Raw genomic sequence first — 15280 nt, 5'->3', positions numbered from 1 at the left:
TACCCTTGTGTTCTGTGCCTCGCTATCAGACATCTGTCTTGGTAACACATGGCTTTAGTTAGGATGCTGGTCAGTCGCTGCTAGGGCTGGGAAATGAAATGCATCAAATCATGTGTTCACGTATGTTGTTCTGACAGAGAGACAAAATCTCTTTCTTAAAATACAAAAATGCAGGGTTTGAGACTATTCATTGCTTTAGGAAATGAGCAACATTTGTAGGGACTTTAATAAAGGGTCTAAAAATTTTCTTCGGTTAACCCAGTGTCTAACTACTAGAAACTATAGCTACGCTTCCATCCACCTATTTTTATGCGCATTTTAGACATGCGCATAAAAAGATGTACGCACATAACTGAGTAGGATCAACTTTGTATTCGATACGAAAAGTTGTGCATAACTACGATGGAAACACTTTTACTGAACAAATTCCAGTATGCGCATTAAAAAAGTCATGTGATTTTGTTAGAAGACATCATGTGATAATAAAAATGTGTGTGAATGGACAAACCAGAAGGCTGAGCAAACTGTAAAACATCTAAAATGTAGCTTTGGTAATTCTAAAATGCTGTAACTATTTCAGTATGAGTGTTAATATATTATTAATGACTTCTAGAACTGTCAAGAGCATCTGTGCTCTGCGTCTCACGCCTTCAAATGCCACCACACAGTCATTGCGTGTCGACATCGACTTCTGAGGCGCAAGTTATTTATTAAATAAGGAAATGATTGATGCAAGCTTCTCCTACTGAAGCAAATTTAGATTTTATTTGTTGATATTTGCCGCCAGTTAATCAGTAAATGATGATTTTGTTCTCTGACTCATTGGATGGTAGAGTTGTGCGATTATTCGAAATTGAATTGAAATTTGAAATGTTGCGATTAGTTAATCACAAGAGGCTACAATGTGAAATGTATATGTTTTACTTTAATTCCTCCCGCCCAGAGCAAATGAATAGCTTAATCAGAATTGCACAATCAGACAATGTGAAACACCCACAATAAAAAACAAATACAAACAGAAAAGCGTGGACGAGTGGGATGGTGAGACCAAACAAAAACAGGTCATTTTTGAGAGCTGTCGCATAATTGTTGCCACATCACGAGTAAATACAACAACCAGCATGTAAAAAAGCACCACAGGCGGCTATATGAGGAGTGTCTTGCTAAAAAGTCAACTGATAGTATTGCCAATGACACTCAATCTAGTAAATGTTAAGATTAAGCTAATACCTCTTCAGTTTCTTTTTTTTTTTAAATAACACATTATTTTTACAGATTATTCAGCTGAATCTTGACTATAAAATTAAATCGCAATATCTGTCAAAAAAAATCGCAATTAGATATTTTCCTCAAATCACACAGCCCTATTGGATGGAAACGCTGCTTTATTTGCATATCTTTTATGCAATATTACAGATTTGTGAATAGATTTTATATTTATTTTTGGATACAAACAGCTATAATTACTATTTTTTTCTTTTTCCCTTTAATTTAAAAAGAAAATACTTTAGCTCAGATAAACTTAAAATAGACATATCAATTTTAAGAAGCAACACTGAGATCCATCGAATAAAGCTCTCAAATTGTTGCAACATATTTACCCAGTCACAGTGATGAATGTTCTGGACAGAGGCTACAATAAGATGTCACAATTATGGTCCACCGGTATCACTTCTGGACAGTCCACTCATCTGACAACTGAACAGACTAGTAATCAAAATCAGTCATGAACCCACAAATATGACACCTATGGCTCCCTCAATCACCTACGCACCAAACCTTTCCTTTAACTATTCATACTGTTTGCAATCTCCATGCAATTCTGGGCACAAATTGCCTAGAGCCTCTCATCACTCTCTACCTCCTACCCTTCTTTTCCCTCCCTCTCCTCCATCCCAATCATTCCTTCCATTTCCATCTACATCTACCGGTCCTCTCGCAGCTCGGCCCGCAGTGGCACAGGCATCACACTTCATTAGAGCAGAGCCATCAAATGAGCCGTGCTGTCTGTCGCTCTCTCACCTCCGACACGACGCTGAGCTAATGAGGGGCTAACTGTTTTATCCGGTTAACAGTGATGAGGTACGTTACTAACCCGGTTTAAACGTCCCAATACACTTATTGTTTTAGGTGGGGACATTAGTTCTGTTCAAAACTTAAGTGAGGCTTTTACTTTTTATTCGTTAAAGTGATGAACCAAACTAACCAACTCGAGAATCACGACATTCACTTTTTTAAGCGAAGAAGTGTTTCAAAATGGGTCAATAAGCTAAAGGTTTGAGCGTGGGTACTTACCTGATTTAGAAGCAGTGTAAAGTTAAAGAAATATGAAACTATTGACCTGTAGTTAATTGTATTCGTTTCAAATTTATCGTAAAAATGCGAAGTCAAAGGATTTTTGTTCAGACTCCATTTTGTCAGTCAGTCACCAAAGTGGGCGGAGCTAAATATCTCGTTTGGCGCTCTGCGACTCTATTTATGTATTTTACGGGTATTTTTCTGTAAAATGTCATGGGTTTTTCTAAATGAATTGGTGCATTAAACCCACTGTTGTCTATAATAGTAGTTTTTGTGGTGTAAAAATGGCGGTTTAAAAAATGTACTTTAACAATTCTTATCAAGTCTGCCAAGGAGAACAACTCTCGGAAATCATTTTCACTGTTCTTTATAAGGAATATGCACAGCTAGTGCTTCTTCCCATACGGATGAACTTCCGGTAAATGGTTAATGTGACTTTTTTTACTGTATCTTTTTTTACAGCATCAATGTAATACGCAGTGGCGCAGTAGGTAGTGCTGTTGCCTGACAGCAAGAAGGTCGCTGGTTCGAGCCTCGGCTGGGTCAGTTGGCGTTTCTGTGTGGAGTTTGCATGTTCTCCCTGCATTCACGTGGGTTTCCTCCAGGTGCTGCGGTTTCCCCCAAAGTCCAAAGACATGCGGTACAGGTAAATTGGGTAGGCTAAATTATCTGGAGTGTATGAGTGTGTGTGGATGTTTCCCAGAGATGGGTTGCGGCTGGAAGGGCATCCGCTGCGTAAAAACTTGCTGGTTAAATTGGCGGTTCATTCTGCTGTGGCAACCCCAGATTAATGAAGGGACTAAGCGGAAAAGAAAATGAATGAATATAATCTAATTGAAATACAATCAGTTATAGACTTCAGTGTTCATTTAGTTGTTCAAGCGTAAAGCGAGATGAAAAGCTGTTTACACACACGCCCGTCAGGATTAGCAGGCTAGTGCAGAAATTCCATTGAATATACTGGAGTAAAATAAATGATCATATTTTACAGACATGGCGCAGAAACATTTAATTTAATGCATTGCTTATTGTACAAACTGAGATGCATTTTATATTGTAGATCACTCAGACAGTGGAAATGGTTGATTTTTGAAGAAAACACACCTTAAGCGTGCCAAATTTGTAATGGCATACAGTTTACCGGAAGCGCTTGACCCAGGTTACTGAAACATTAAAAGTCTTTCTGCATATAACCTATTGTTTTGACAAACATACACTCTTCTTGTCAGTCACACTCTAACATATAAACTTTACTATCACTCTTTCACACACATCTTAATTGTTTTTTTTAATTCACAATATAAGAAAGATGACAAAATTACCTGAAATCGAAATGAAAAATGATGTGAGGTCTAGCTGTCATTTGGTGAAGTTTATGCTCAAATGGTGAAGTTACACACTAAAGCTAAAAATGTGAAATCATAATTAAGATAAACTTTAACGTGATGTAAAGAAATAACTGAAACTAAAATAGAATAGAAACTATACCGATGATTATTAAAAAGTGACTTTTTAAAATCTAATATTTAAAAAAAACAGAAAATAAAAAAAATAAAAACAAAATAATGTTTTCAAATTTATTTCCAATTTGTTAAAATGTAATAAAAAAATTATATATATATATACATACACACAAATTATTATTAAAATCACAATCATTGTACCTGAAAATTTGTACAGACCTCATGAAAATAGTAAATGATTTTTTATTTATTTATTTTTTTTTGGATGTGGGGGTAATTTTATAAAATGTCAATGGTCAACTGCAGGGTTAAATACATTCACAGCTCTTAAAGACGTTAAATTTATGGTAACATATGGGTTTAAAAGCTACAATCAGCTAAAAACCTCACAACAGTTCTGCTTTTAAAGTTTTATCAAATCTCCAAAAATTGACGAATGGATGGGGCATGTTTATTCTTAATTTGATGTTGCACTCTATTTACAACCTGTAAAAGAAATCAATTTTAAAATACTATTTGATATCAAGTAAATTAATGAGTTTGTCCTTACTGCCATTGTGTTTTCTACATGTTTTTGGACTAATGTAGAGTATTAGCTAGGTCAGGAGTTCCCAAACTTTTCAGCCCGCGACCCCCAGAGTAACAATGCCAGTGACTCAAGCCCCGAATACGAACGTCGTGCATGCAACATGAGGCCTAAATAAACACCAGCATATTGACAACACTAAAAGTACAACAGTCTAACAACAATATAATTTATTAATTTGTTTAATTTAATATTAATCTCACCCAAAGAGACTGGTGGGTACAAGTTTTTCAGCACAAGTCTATTCTTGGTTTAGTTTTGGAGACGGCCACTCAGAGATCATTCTCAAAATTCAGTTCTGGCCTGTATTTATTTTTTAGAAAGTTTAACCTGGAGCTATAAAGTCAATGTGCTGCAGCTGACGCTATTGCCGTATTGGTAATGCATTGTAAACACACCAATCCTATGAAAAAAATAATTGAAAGGCTGATGATGGCTTTTCATTTTTATGTTGTTGTTTTTCATGTAACTACTAACTATTTTGATCTTCTGTGGGTTATGGATAAAATATGGTAATTCTAATAGTTTAATCAAATTTATGTAATAAATATATTTATGTAATTGTCATTGTAACTATTTATTAAATTATTAGTTTTTAACCATTTCAAAAATATTCCTAAAGTGAGGGGTCAGGACCCCCTGGGGGGCCGCGGGACAATGACAAGGGGTCACTTGGTGATTTCCGAAACTAAAATAAATTTTATTTATTTTATTCACAACCAACAGAGAATATTTAATAGTTGCTTTACAGAAACAACTACAGACAAATAAAATTCCGCCATCAGCCTTTAATTTTTTTTAAATATAAATATTCAATTATTAAATGACTATAAAAAATTATATGGTTATTAGACTGTTGCATTTTTGTGTTGTCAATATGCTGATGTTTATATATGCCTATAGTTGTGTGTACAGCGTTTACAGTATAACCACCTTAAAAAATGGGGGTGGCGAGTCACTTACATTGTTATTTTGGGGGATGTAGACTAAAAAGTTTGGGAGCCCCTGCAATAAATCACTGATTCAAGAACTCAAACATGTCAGTCACAACAGCAATACTGCATAAATGTTTTATTTATTAGAGATGTTGTGTAAAAAAGGAGTGCCCTTACATGTTTTCTCATGGAATGAGCAGTGTCTGGATGAAGAACAGTCAAGATGCCTGCAGTTGACGCAGACTGTGTCATACACATTCAGTAAACAACTGCACGGTCTTCATCCTGAGTTTTGATAGAAAATACAGTTTATCACAGGTAGAGAAATGAAACACACTGAGGCCGACATGATAAAGCTGAAGAGGTCAGAATGGAGAGATGATTGACTCTTAAAATATCTATGAGTACAGGACCTTGACGTGCTGCCTGTTCACTATGCTCCTCAAACATTTTGATGATTTATTATTAAATAACGATTTATTGAGTAAAAGTCCAGTGCAAGTTATAAACAACCTTTTGAACGTCGAGTCTTGTGAACATGACGGACAGCTGGTTCACGTCAAGTGTACAATTCGGGACTGAGCCATAAAGTGGCTCTAAATCATTATTACGCATTTATAAGCTTAAACTGAATTAGCATGGTGCAGCGGCACAGCACATCCAGATTGAAATGCATAAAAAGCCAGTGAAGCTTGACAATTAACAACTCATGAACTGAAGGTTTCCACAACCATCAGAACACTTCATACTAGCTCTGCATGATCAGTGTATGATCAACAATGACTCCACTTTATCCACCAGTCATGATTTGTGGGAGTACAATAGGCTCTCACACAGTTCCACTGGTTTTTAGTGTGTTTGTCCTCGATGAGTTATGAGTGGAGATGTTAGAGAGCTCCTATGCGGTGGTGTGGCACTTGTAGGGTCTGTAGGTTGGGGCAGGTGAAGTACGGCGCAGGCAAGAAACACGTCGCCACTCCATTGGAAGCGAATGGGAGCGTTGGCCCGTAAAAAACCTCCTCTTTGCCCTTGGTGCTCACATCTAGCACCTGTCAAACAGACAAATGATAGCATCTCATCGCTAATTATCCATCATGTCATTCAAACGTATGCGCCATTCAAACCTGCTCACCTGAATGCAGGCGAGGGGTTCATTTGTCCAGATCGAATAGCCACCAACCACATAGATTCTGTCATCATGGACGGACACTCCTGCCTCATTTTGACCTATAAAGGAAAATGTAAGGAACACTACTCTTACAAATGACCATGGTCTATTTACAGTTGCAATCCTTTTAGTGGAGCTTAGTTTGTGTAAAATGGTTGGATTTAAAAAAAAATGTGTTTGTGACTCAAAATAATTATTTTCATCAATGTTTTTGCTCAGTGAGATTTTTTTAATGTTTATGAAAGTCTCTTATACTCACCAATACACTTATTTAATAAATAGCAGTGCAATAAGGACCTTTATCTGGATGGGGATTTCGGTTCCTTTATTTAGGTACAACAGAAATACAACCTCACAAAAAATAACTATTTCAGATTTTTACAAATAAGGAATTACCTTCGTACACCCAGGGCCCTAAAATACACCCGACGCAATGCGGCGCAAGGCGCGATGCAATTGTTGTTTGCTAGTTTCAGTTGGACGCAAGGGTCGTTTTGGTCGCTGTTTAAATAGCAAATGCATTTGCGCTCATATGTGCGCCCATAGGGGTTCTGGTCTAAAAAAGGAGGTGTGTTAAAGCACATTGCTGGCACATTGCTATTTTGAGAAACTAAAATAGACTGTTTAATAGACCAGCTGAGAAGAGGTCTAAAGTCCAGCGCAGAGCGCGTTAGTTGTGCTTAATACACATAGGATGTACAGCAATACACAAATATCTTTACAAATGAAAAAGTATTATAGGATTAAAATATTACAAAAATATTGACCTTATTCTAAAATGCGGAAGTGCGCCTGTTTTCACGATTGTCTTAGAACTTCCGATTCAGTCGCCTATGGGAGAAATGACTAGGAATAATAAACGGCAGAAAATGGCCAAACTACTTGCTCAACAAACAAATGTTTGCATGACTACACAGACCAAGTAGCATAATATAATAAGAAAATATTAAATTGCAACATCAAGCAGCGTAACGAGCAGTTGTTAACGTCAAAAAATGAATGGAAGTGAATGTGACCGGAAGTCGCGAGACAAAAAGATTCAAATGGCAGCGCCCACTTGTCAGCTGAGAATAAGGTGAATACATAAATATAAAAAACACTACTTTCATGACTTCTTCATCTCGGGGGGCTTTTTTCAGTTTATTTATGACAATTTGCTTTTTTATAATGTTATTATTAGTAGTATTATTTATTATATGCATATTTATATTTCTTTTATTAAAAACAAGCTTAGATTTGTCCACCTGTCAGGTTTAAGACCATATGGGACATAGCATGTGTATTTGGATATAACTTTAAAGTGTGTTTTTTTTAACCACACTTCATTATTATTGTTCATTTATTCGTTTGCTGGAAATTAGAACTGAATTTAGAAATAGTTTGGAAACAAATCTTTGCGCTTAACAAACGAAATTAATTATGTAGGCTAATGGATGTCTGTGCGTACAACACGTTTCCTTATCCACGGAAGAGAGCAAAAGTGAAACTGAAAGTAAAGAATGAAGAGGCTCATCTCTCATTCTCGCGCTGTAGACGCTCTGTTTAACTGTTTTCTCGCTAGAAAAGCGTTCAGTTTTTCCACTTACAAAGTCTGTCATGTAAATAGTAAATGCGCCATGGAGCGACGCAACTGAGCCTTAAAGGGAATGGGAAATGAGACTCTGATTGGTTTAATCTCAAAACACACTTATAACTCATTAAGAGAATAAGCTCAACCCTGTTAGACCATGCTCTACGGTGCAGAGCGGATTTTTCCGTCCATAAAATAGCAAAAGTGGATTCTGACAAGCTCTTAACGCTTTAGCATTTATATTTTTTTCAATATATTATGATGTATATCGCAATATATATCGCAGAGAAACAAAATATCGCCAAGTCAAATTTTTCTAATATCGTGCAGCTCTGAAATACCATATAAATTCCATAATGTTTAACTACCTCAAACAATCTCAACAGTTGCAGTTATGGCATATAAATTGTCTCAAAAGGTAAAAGTGTAGTGAAAGAAAACATGAATAATTGTATCTATTACATGGTTAGAATATGCAAGTGTGTATGTCGACCTGTAAGGAGACTGAAGGTACAGCGTGTCCACTGGTCCATGTCTATGTCATAAGAGTCGATGTGTCTGACCAGAATTCGGTCATTGTTATAGTCCAGATCGTTCCCACCAAGCACATACAGCTGCCTTTTTACTGCCGCCATCACATGGTACACCCTCCTCTGCAACATGGGACTACGGGCCAACCACTGATTCTAAGAAAAAGCAAATACTTTTAATCATAAAACAATTCAATTAATAAAATAAAAACTACATTACCAAATACATTCAAATGAAAAGTCGAATATTTAACACTTATTTATTTTGCATGTGCATTTATTTGTAAGAGATGAGTGTGTGTGTGTGTAAATATAGGCAAAGATTGCACGAGCAGTGGTGAGTGAGAGTGTGAATATACACATGTGTGTTTGGCGACCATCTGTTGAGGGTAGTGTGGGTGGGGGGTTGCTGTTCCTGGCAGGTGAATGCAAAGCCACTTTGAATACCAATGAGTTTCTGCCTCCTGTTCTTGCCTCCCGTCTTCTTTCTTTATATCTGTCTCTTTGAAAAATACACAGTTGCACTGACCACAGAAGTTCAACGATTCTTACTCTGGAGACTTTTAAAATCCAGAACTAATAAATGACAGTGTTTACGCATAAGATTCTGACAGTCTTTTTTTGTGTTTTTAAACAATGTAAATGAACATTTCTATTTAATATTAAATACAATTTATATGTTAAAAGTGTATCCAACACCGCTGACCTTAATCAGCCTAGACACCATATTTAATCTCCACAAACAGATGCACTTTCAATAGGTCATAATGTTTTTAACTTTGCTGTCAATCATTTAGCTAACACAAAACCAGAAATATGTCTTTCCGAAATAATTCCTGGTGACATCTCGAAACATATGCTGTGAAATTTAGCCATGACATAAAACCTCTGGATAGTAAAACCCAAACAACAGACTGTACATCTGTTTCTCACAACCTTGTTTTTATTTTTAAAAAGAAAGAAAGAAAGAAAGAAAGAAAGAAAGAAAGAAAGAAATCAATCAATCAATTATGGAGTCTACACCAAGATCTATTATCCATTATTTACCAACCAGCAACCATTACTTTAAAATATGTATAGGAGTCCTCATATGTTCACCAAACCTTTGACCTTGACCAATTAGTAATATTCTAAAAATGATTAACATTTAAAATAACAATATATTGGCTATACAGATTTTTTTTGCTGGCATTCAATCATCTGTAATGCATGTTTTGTTTTAGAAATCTTTCATATAATCATTGCAAAAATGCTTTCATTATTTCAGGTTGTGGTCATTTCAAGTTCAAATATCTAAAATCTCTTATATCAAGAACGTAGACTGTAAAATATATGGACGAAGTATCCATGACATCACCCATAGGCTTCTGAAGAGCGTTAATGAAGCTACAAGTAGGGGTGGCCAACCGTTGCCATTTTGTTCATGCGTCATCGCACCAAACAAGGGCAAAGAGGCGGGGCGTGAACGGAGCTACATTTGCCTACTAGCATTTTGCTTTGACGGGCTTTTCTTTGGAAGAAACGCTTAATTCTTCATTACCTATGACTAGGGCCAGACGGAATCTGCGGACGTTTTTTTGCTATTTCTGCGGAGAATTTTAGTAAAAATCTGCGGATTTATGCGGAATTAATTTGGGAGTATCCAGCAGAGTATCATAACTTACACCTTAATATATTAAATAAAAAGTAATAAATTACTGAATAAAAACTGAATGAATTCAGATTTACACATTTACTCAAGTAAATAAACAGAATTAATAATGAGCTAAAAATCTGAAGATATCTGCGGAATTCTGTGGAAAATCTGCGGAATTCTGCGCGCGCAGATTCCGTGTGGGCCTACCTATGACTCGTTTGTGTTCCGACCACATGTGCTTGGTTGTAAATTATATTAATAAAGTGTTTAGTCTTTTAAAAACACTGTTGTAATACATTAAGTCACTAAGCATTGTTCTTAAAATATATTTTTTAAAATTGTTAGTAAAATACAAGGCTATTTATAAAATCCAGACATAACATTGTATGACAACGTTTCAGATGACTGATCTGTAGCCTACAGATAATAAATCTATCAGATTCTGGAGTGTGTTACAGGTATAAAGAAAAATATAACATTTTAAATAAAACAAATACGCTTATAAATATGGTATGTAAGTTTATCATTTCACTCACCTGGCAAAAGGAGACCACTTAAATGGTTTGCGAGCACAATTAAGTGCACAAAGCATGCCATATTATCTAATAATTGTAGGAAATATTTCCAAAATGCAATTGACTATGTAAAGCAACATAAAACAAAGCAAAAACATGATATATATATATATATATATATATATATATATATATATATATATATATATATATATATATATATATGCATGTTCAGCAGCTAATCAGCCAGAATTACATGACGGCAATCAGCGAGACCTAGCTGTCACTCAAGTGGCCACGACCTTAATTAGGCAGACTTAATACAACTTAATAAAAGTGAAATCGATGAAAAATGATTTTGCTTCTTTTAAGAAAAAACTTAATATTGGCATATTATTTTTGAAAACATTATAATTATTTTGCTTGTCAAGAAAATGCTTCTTGATTTAAGAATTTCAAGATTTTTGTACTAGAAACAAGACAAAAACTCTAAGTAAGAAACTGAGCTGTTTTGCAGTGTGCTGATTTAGTGCTCAAAATATCTATTATTGCAATCCTTATTGAAAGCAGTTGTGATATCAATGTGTGCGTGTATTTGTGTAAACCACATTGTGGACATTTGTAATAATCAAAAATACATAATAATATAATACCTGTCCTGGGTCATACACCATCAGTCGGTTCTGGTACTGAGCTGTGTTAGTGACACCACCTGCAGCAAAATGAGTCATCAGTATATGTTAAACTCATGCAAGCATTGCTTTTAAACCTTGAGCTTAAAACTCAAGAGTAACAGCTGCATTGCAGGTTTCTGCCCTGTTTCCTGAACACTTCCATGCATTTTCACAGCTGAAAAGGTTCCAGGACAGGAAGATGGGGTCAACCTGCTGACAGTGTCTATGCCAGTGTTACTGACCACTGTATTAACACCGCACTTTGTTGCTCTGTATGTCTAAATATGTAAAACTGTGCAAGAGAGGGAGCCATCAAACAAGTGAATAAACGGTTTCAATTTCTGTTGAAAAACATGAGAGAAACAGCAGGTTATGTGAGCCGCTGGTGCTAGAATCGCTCCCGGTGCTGTGAACAGCAAAACAGAAGTGCCAAATTGCCTGACGAAACACCAGGAGGCGCAATATTTGTTTATAGACTGATTATAGTTAGGTAAACAACAGCATTACATCACTGTTGATTATATAAGTGTTGAAATGAGCAGGCGGTAACATCCAGCTATAGTATAAAAGGTATAACTATATTTATTAGGGATGTCCCGCTCAAGTTTTTTTTTTTAATTTTTTTTTAAATATTGAGTATCTGTCATTACTGAGGTCCCCAGTGTTTTATTTCAGGTCATTAAAGTTATTAAAATTAATCAACCTAATATGTTTGATGATGACTAACTAGAGCTCTAAGACCTAGAGGAAAAATAGTCCAAAGTGTTTTATTGCTTTACCAACTAAATATTTTTCTCTCAGTACACTAACAGTTCAACTTAAGGTAGTACTGTAAATCTAGTATAGAGAACTAAACTCATCTGGATCTCTGCCGTGTTGAAATTTAGTCCTTATTGCAAATAAACTTTACCTAAATCATTGAATATTTGTTCTAATTGATGGGATTAAGTTCATAATCATATAAATTCAAATCAAATTCAGTCCTAAAATGACAATTAAATGGTTAGTTCAGCCAAAAATTGAAATGATGTTATTAATTACTCATCCTCATGTCATTGTAAACCCCTGAGACATTTTTCATCATCTGAACAAAGAAATTGAAATATTTTAGATTAAAGCCAAGAGCTCTCTGCTCCTTCATAGGCAGCAAATGATCCCACTTCATTCAGAATCTAGAAAATACCAAAAAGCATGTGCAACCTATACTGACACTTAGAATTAAAAAAAAAATGTAAAAACATGTTCATAATTATATAAACATGAACTTTTGGATCCCATTGGACTGTGAAGGAAACCAGAGCACCCGGAGGAAACCCACTCGAACACGGGGGGAAAACATTCAAACACCACACAGTAAGGCCAACTTTCCCAGCTGGGACTCAAACCAGCGACCTTCTTGCTGTAAGGTGACAGTGCTAACCGCTGAGCCAACATGCTGCCTGCTTTGTATATGAATGTCATAAAGGCAGTTATAGCAGCCTCGCAAATGTAAGCAGTGTCAGAGTTTTACATTGCTTTCTTTTGCAAGTTTCTTCAGAAAACACGTCGCTATCTGAGTGTTTCGCTTTTAGGTACCATGTTAAATCAGTAATACTGCAATACGGCAGAATGCTTGGATCGAATATATGTTGCTGTTGGACTGCATGTGGATTCAACACAATTTAGCCACGCGTTCTTGTCACAAAATATGCTTCCCACCTATAATACTTGTGTGATAGCTGACATAACATAAAGGATCTGACTACAGGCAAAACAATCAGTTAAAAATGACAGCAGTACCACTGTGTGCTTGAGATACCCTAGTATATAGTTGAAGTTAAACTATTAGTTCTCATGTGACTTTTCTTTTCTATTTTACAATATTTCCTTTAATATTTTTATATATAATATATTTATAAAATATATATTTGTATATTTAGATATATTTGTATATAAACAAATATATTTGTTTTATTTCAACTAATAATACTTTTTAAAAAACATTTTAAGATCAATGTTATTAACCCCCTTAAGCTATATATATTTTCAATTGACTACAGAACAAACCATTGTTATACAACGACTTGCCTAATTACCCTAACTTGACTATTTAACCTAGTTAAGCCTCCAAATGTCACTTTAAGTTGAATATTAGTATCTTAAAAATATCTAGTAAAATATTATTTACTGTCATCATGACAAAGATAAAAAAACTGTTATTCAGAACTATTAAGGGGCAACGCTGTGGTGCATTGGGTAGTGCTGTTGCCTCACAACGAGTCCAGACTGGATCAATTGGCATTTCTGTGTGGAGTTTGCATGTTCTCCTCATGTTTGCGTGGGTTTCCACTGGGTGCTCCGGTTTCCCCCACAGTCCAAAGACTGCACTAAAGGTGAATTGGGTAAACTAAATTGGCAGTAGTTTATGTGTGTTAATGAGAGTGTATGGGTGTTTCCCAGTGATGGGTTGCAGCTGGAAGGGTCTCCGCTGCGTAAAACATATGCTGGATAAGTTGGTGGTTCATTTCGCTGTGGTGCCCCCGGATTAATAAAGGGACTGAGCCGAAAAGAAAATGAATGAATGAAAACTATTATGTTTAGAAAAATCTTCTTTCCGTTAAACAAAAATTGGGAAAAGAATGTACAGGAGGGCTTATATTCCGACTTCAACTGTATATGCATTGGAACTCCTGATATATTTATGATACTGTGGTAAATGTGAGGGACTGTATTAGTACCTGACACCCAGAGTAGCCCATCCGCCACACAACCTGCATGACAGGACAGCGAGCGGTCAAATGGTTGCACATAGGTCCACTTGTTCCTCTTGGGGCAGTAACGCTCCACGCTGGGCAGAACCTGCCTCAGTTCATTTCTGCCCCCGACGGCATATAGATACTGTCCCAGGGCTCCCAGCACAAAGTGCTCCCTGCATGCCTTCATGGGTGCAATTTCAGTCCATCGGTTTACCCTCGGATCATACCTGCATGCCGTCCTCACTGCGCATGTTCTCCCGGTGGCATGTTCCACCTCCCCGCCTGCCACAAACAAAAAACTGCCCATGACTGCCACACAATGGTGACTTCGTCCAGCAGGCATGGGTGCTAGTTCGCTCCAATTGGAACCACCAGTGACACGCATGTGCTCCTGCGCAGCAGGATTGAAGAACCGCAACTCCCGTACACGGCTGACCTCTCGTTTGCGTCCACCAACAATATAAAGTGTCAATGACTGGAAGCGTGGTGTTGTGCGGGCCGTCTGACGTAAAGGCTGTGCAAATACAGAGCGGTGGTAGTCCAGCGCCTCCTCCACCAGGTCGGCAACTGTGCTGCTGGAGTTGAGCAAGGAGTGACTGTTGGCCACGCGGTGCAGGGCGGGGACCTCCATCAAGCCGTAACGCACATGTTGCAGCAGTTCCTCCATGTACTGGTATCTGCAGTCATGCTCCAACCAACGCACCAGCAACTACAGAGGGGCAGAGGGGCTCATCAGTATTCAGCACTGATTCGGGATCAGAAGATCACACCGCTCATATTACAGGCTGCAGCTCACACCATCCACACAATACTGTCTGTCTACGCAGGGCCAACATTTTGTATCATTGCATGCTAATGCTTAAGATATTGTGTCTCTATACAGTGATGAGAAGACAGCTGCAGATGAGATTGGGGTGGGAGGGGGATAGGGGGAGCAAACACACATACACAGCCATGAGGGGTGTGTGTAAAGCATGCACACATACCCGCTCTGGCGCAGCCAAGGGAGTTAGACAAAGGGGAGTTAATTGAACTTGAGAGCAATCTAGACTGTTTAGCTGCAGAGGCATGCGAGTATGGCGGAGATGGCTGGAGATAAGCGATGCCACTCTTGTGGAAACAAAGTGGCTTTTAACACAATCAGCCCTGAGACAGAGAACTTATTATAGC

The 15280-nt window shown here is 37.0% G+C and overlaps 3 protein-coding genes across 22 annotated transcripts in view; 1 reads left to right on the top strand and 2 right to left on the bottom strand.

Moving 5' to 3' along the window:
* pou3f2b (POU class 3 homeobox 2b) overlaps positions 1-2439 on the bottom strand; it is a 343731-nt gene extending 341292 nt beyond the window's left edge. For 10 of the 15 annotated variants that reach the window (XR_015510229.1, XR_015510232.1, XM_087285087.1 and 7 more), the window contains exon 1: positions 2296-2439. The gene's annotated coding sequence lies outside the window, so the exon portion shown is untranslated. The remainder of the gene's footprint in view (positions 1-2295) is intronic. The other 5 variants (XM_087285091.1, XM_087285093.1, XM_087285088.1 and 2 more) reach the window with 1 other exon arrangement.
* The window catches only part of fbxl4 (F-box and leucine-rich repeat protein 4), a 420342-nt gene that overhangs the window by 335164 nt on the left and 69898 nt on the right, over positions 1-15280 (top strand). The window lies entirely within an intron of this gene.
* The window catches only part of klhl32 (kelch-like family member 32), a 40089-nt gene continuing 30212 nt past the window's right edge, over positions 5404-15280 (bottom strand). For 3 of the 5 annotated variants that reach the window (XM_087284865.1, NM_001083022.1, XM_087284866.1), the window contains 5 exon segments: positions 14093-14819; positions 11355-11413; positions 8514-8706; positions 6415-6509; positions 5404-6331 (listed from right to left, as the gene is read on the bottom strand). In XM_087284865.1, coding sequence (XP_087140991.1) covers positions 6170-6331; positions 6415-6509; positions 8514-8706; positions 11355-11413; positions 14093-14819 — 1236 coding nt within the window. In that variant the 3' untranslated portion in view covers positions 5404-6169. 5 annotated transcript variants of the gene reach the window in all.

This window comes from Danio rerio, chromosome 16 (assembly GCF_052040795.2).
Source record: "Danio rerio strain M-AB ecotype USA chromosome 16, GRCz13ab, whole genome shotgun sequence".
NCBI classification, from domain to species: Eukaryota; Metazoa; Chordata; class Actinopteri; order Cypriniformes; family Danionidae; genus Danio; species Danio rerio.
Note: the sequence above shows the minus strand (reverse complement) of the source record. Positions and strands in the feature narration are given on the sequence as shown.